Genomic DNA, 4,415 nt, shown 5'->3' with positions numbered 1-4,415 from the left:
AGCTTGCCGCACGCAAAACCAAGCCGCCACTCGGGAGCGCGCGCCCTGGCACGCGCGCGCACGGGTCTGCCCCCCCCCCCCCCCGCCCTCACGGGCGGCATTCCCCGACCTTTCTGCACATGTGCATGCCGCGGTGTATGCACTCGATACCGCGGCCCCGCCCGCTGCGCCCCGCCCGGCCCCCCGGACGGTGGCCCGCCGCAACGCTACTTGTCCTTCTTGTCCTCCTTCAGCCAATAGTCCCCGCGCTCCTTCAGCTCCTCGTCGGACACCTCGTGCACGATCAGGTGCCGCCCCCGCTTCGAGTTGCGGTACGTGTCGGCCACCGCGTCTTGGATGTTCCGCGCCAGCCGTCCCAGCGGCAGGTCGTTGTAGTCTGCAAGTGTTGTCGCGCCGTCACTGGATGGTTAGATATGGGATTCAACTGCGGGTCGCCTCGCTCCGTGACGCTGTTCGGCTGCAGACAACAAATCTAACGAAATGCACCTACCTGTCCCGAAGGGATTCTCCAGCTCGGCGGCGTTTTGCACCACCCCAAGTAGCCCGTAGGCGATGAACGTCACGATCAGAATCGTGCCCCATCCTGTAGACTCGACGAGCGCAAACGGCAAACTGCTCGTTGTCCATTCATGCAGAAACCCAGGAACCGCTAAAGTTAGATCCACGTCCCGCGCTTCATCGCAACCAGCCACGCAACGGTCTGCGTCGACACAATTGTACCCTTAGTGCTTTGAAAACTTACAAGAATAGCCAACAGCCGAGAAACATGTTCAAATGGCTACAGTGCACATCCCGATTCGCGAACAAAACATACAACTCGCCCTGTTAGATGACGACCCCGCTCTGCCGTACAACAAAAGAAGAGTTTGAAAAAGGCAACCTACGAAATGTAAGAGTACGGCGCCGGCATAGTCTTGATCTGATTGCAAGTGTCGGCCGCGCCCGCCAAGTCAGCAATCCACCGGATCAGATGCTGCAGTATTACACGCAGTCAATCACACGTCAGAGTCCACAATTCACCTCCCGTCATTCATCCGTGAGCCTGAATTTGAGTGTCCTCCATACATACCACCAAAAACGTCTGCGGCAGTTCCCTCTCGCTTCTCTTCGCGGTCAAGCAGTACCCCGACAGGACGTACAAGCAATACGAGGGCATGCTGGGCGCGTTCTGCAGTTTAGCCAGATCCTCCGTCGTCAGCACGCCCTTGAGTTCCCGCAGGTCCCGCTCGTTACGTAGCTCCCGCTTCAAGGCCACCGGAAACGCAGCCAGAAAGCCCAGGAGGCGCTCGCGGTCCCCGCGGTGGAACATCCCGGCCTCGAACGCCTGGCACACATACTTTGCAAACGAGGTGATCGTGCCGCCGATGCTCGTCCACACCCGAACCGCCTCCATGTACCGCGCGTACGACCTTTGCACACGGAAACCCAAAAAATAACTGGTAAGTCGGGGTCGAGACCAAGTCACGCCCTGGACGTCAAAACGGCGCATGCAGCAACGTACTCTTGCACGCGAAACGTGGTGAGCAAAAACAGAGCAAAGCCCACGTAGCTAAGCGCTTCGCCATCGACGGCGAGCGGCGAGCACCACCACCTACAGTCACCGTCCTCATGCGGCCGGTACCCCTTTCTCGTAACCCACGAAATGACGACTGCGAAGATCGCCCACAGCACGGCGGCGATGAGCGGTTTCGTCGGCATAGCCCTGCCTCTGAGGGCCTCATAAATGATCCTTTTGAACGAGCGCTTCCTCCCGTTATCGCTCTTCTTGAACACCAGCTGGCCGTCGAAGTCCATGTACGCAGGCGCCATCCCCGAGGACGAAGCGTCGGCGTCTGACTCGTCGTCCACGCTGAGGTTCGCGTCCATCGCGTGCGACGAGCTCGATTCATCCGTCGCGAAGTCACTGCCTTCTTGCCCCTCTGATACATACTCGTCTTCAGTGGAAGCAGCGGCGCCCTGCTCCACGTCCCACCCGGCGCGCTCTCCACCGGGCTCACCCGAGACGGCGGGCGACATGGTTTGCGACGAGGAGGAGTTCTCACGGCGGGTGTCTGGGTGCGACTGGGATGTGGGTCGCTCTTGGGAGGAAGAAGGGGAGGGCGAGTGGTTCTCGCGGGCCTTCTTGCGCTTCCTGCTGTTGCGGCCCTGGGAAAAGGGGGCGGACATGGTGACTTGGGGGTGGCGTGGCGTGACGCGAGTCCGTTAGAGACAGGTTGCGGTGCAAGAGGCCCAGGCTGCAGCTGTGTGGGCCGAGGGAGGTTTTGGCGGGCAATGAGTAAGCAACAGATGAGCACTTTGCGCGGGGAGATGTGGGACTCGGTTTTAACGAATGTGACGGCTTGGATATCTGGGTATATTGCCGTTGGCGACCCTTTGGATTCATTTTGCAATGCAATTGGGTAATGAATCAAGAGTATCGTACCTGCATCTCAGAATGTCTTGTTTTTAGAGAATAATTTCTGAGATATGTATGGTGGCGGCTCGGCAGACCTATTCATTGGTAGTGTTCTTTTACGAGGTCCCTCGCAGCCAATGATACTTCTTTTTTGTTTTTGCATATCGGCGACGCGTCATTTTGATCCGTCAAGACCCTTGCTCCCGTTCCATTTGCTGCTCTGTGTCTAGCCGTTATCTACGCCTCATCTCCAGGTCCTTGCTCTTGCTCCCGTTCCAATTAAATTTACCCATTTGCCCCGCCTCCAGGTCCACCGGCTGCGTGACAACATTCGTGAGGTTCTGTAGTCCACAGACTCGCAGTAGGGTCCAACCGAGCGAACCGAGCAAGGCCTCCCAAAATTCAAGGCGCCCTTTTGACCACTTGACAATGGTACTCCTTGCTCCTCATCCCTCCTCTACACAATACACAACCTGTTCTCCAAGAGAAAACCCGCGCCCTTCCTGGTCCTTGTCCCTGTTCTCATGCCTATGCATGTCTTTGCTATGACAACTCAAGAGGTCTGAGTTGTCGTCGTCGGATTCAGATATTAGTGCGGCGCAGTCATATCTGAATCCGACAAGATCGACCGCGCCGCCCTGATTGGGTCAGATATTAGTGCGGCGCACTCATATCTGAATCCGACGAGATCGACCGCGCCGCCCTGATTGGGTGCGCACGCCCCGTCATGGCTGTGCGCCTGCCTCCACATCCGTAACATGTTTGTGGTGAAACATTACAGTACTTACAAAGTCCCGAAATTCTGCAGCTTCCAGCCTCCAGCTGAAATACTTCTGCTTCCAAAATCACACTGTCAGAAGATGAAGAATGAAATAATTGATCATTGTGATACTGTACACCGAATTCACCAACCGCAAATCCTTAAACAGGCGATGAACAATTAAATCAGAAGCATCTTCTACTGCACCAGCCGGAACTCCTCTAGCACGTGATGACGAACAAAATCGCAACCTCCGCTGCGACTTCACCACCCATAAATCCTATATATATATATTACCTCACCCGCGGCCTCCTCCGCCCCGCCCTCACAGACATTCCCACATCCCCGCTCCATTCCATCGCGCGGCACCATGTCGCTCCTCCTCGACCTATACACGACCCGCGCTGCCTCTCTGCTGCACCCGCTCTTCATGAGCTTCGCAATCCTGCTCTTCCTGTACACGGCGTTTCTGGGGATCCGCGTGCGTTACAAGCGCGTATACCCGCGGCCGTCCTCGCGGGGACTTTTGTCAGGCCGTCCGATGGACCGCCGTCACCACAAGCTCTCCGCGGGCCTGGTGTGCTTGACCACGGCAGCCTGCTTCTTCGGCATGGGCAACACGTACGCGCGCTCGGGCCGCCTCTTCCCCGGCCCGCACCTGTGGGGCGGCCTCGCCGTCCTGCTCGCTCTCTCCGTCAACGTCATGCTCGTCCCGTGGATGGCCGCTGTGCCCGTGCGCGGGGCCCACGCAGCCGTCGGCGCCGTCATCCTCGCCCTGCTCGCCAACCAGCTCATATCCGGCATACCTATTCTGCTGTCGGTGTGGAGGACCGTGCGATGAGGACCCCGAGGAGATCGTCGAGTTGGGAGCAAACTCCAGGGTCAACGGCCGGGGCCAATATTAAACCAAATGTACCTCTTTTTTTGATCCACGGCCTGCGTGTCGATTGCAAATATTCGTCCGGAGCCTGCCTGCCTCACTTGCGCGTTCCGGCAGATTACAAGGCAACGTGTGTGCGTACAGAGTGCAAACAGTCACCCGTGCGTTACTACGCGCTGTACTCGATCAGAAGTCCAACGCGCACTTTCCGTTTCCCAAAGTGATGAATAGACTCACAGAGTCTGCTATTATTTTAGAACGCCAACCGACCGACCAGCTTGCGGGAATTTAGAGTGCGCAACGCAGATGTTGACGAAGGCAAACACCCGCAGCACCAGTTCCCGCCCACAAGCCAAAAAAAGAAAGTGGATACGAAGCCC

At 57.5% G+C, this 4,415-nt stretch overlaps 1 protein-coding gene across 1 annotated transcript; it reads left to right on the top strand.

Annotated features, from left to right (window-relative positions):
* The first annotated feature begins 2,824 nt into the window (after positions 1-2,824).
* CHC_T00004890001 (hypothetical protein) lies at positions 2,825-2,944 on the top strand. The gene has a single exon (XM_005716304.1). The coding sequence runs from the start codon at positions 2,825-2,827 to the stop codon at positions 2,942-2,944; it is 120 nt and encodes a 39-aa protein (XP_005716361.1).
* Positions 2,945-4,415: the final 1,471 nt, after the last annotated feature.

Source organism: Chondrus crispus, genomic scaffold (genome assembly GCF_000350225.1).
Source record: "Chondrus crispus Stackhouse genomic scaffold, scaffold_258, whole genome shotgun sequence".
Taxonomy (NCBI): domain Eukaryota; phylum Rhodophyta; class Florideophyceae; order Gigartinales; family Gigartinaceae; genus Chondrus; species Chondrus crispus.
The sequence above is the reverse complement of the archived record's forward strand: the minus strand, read 5'-3'. Positions and strand labels throughout refer to the sequence as shown.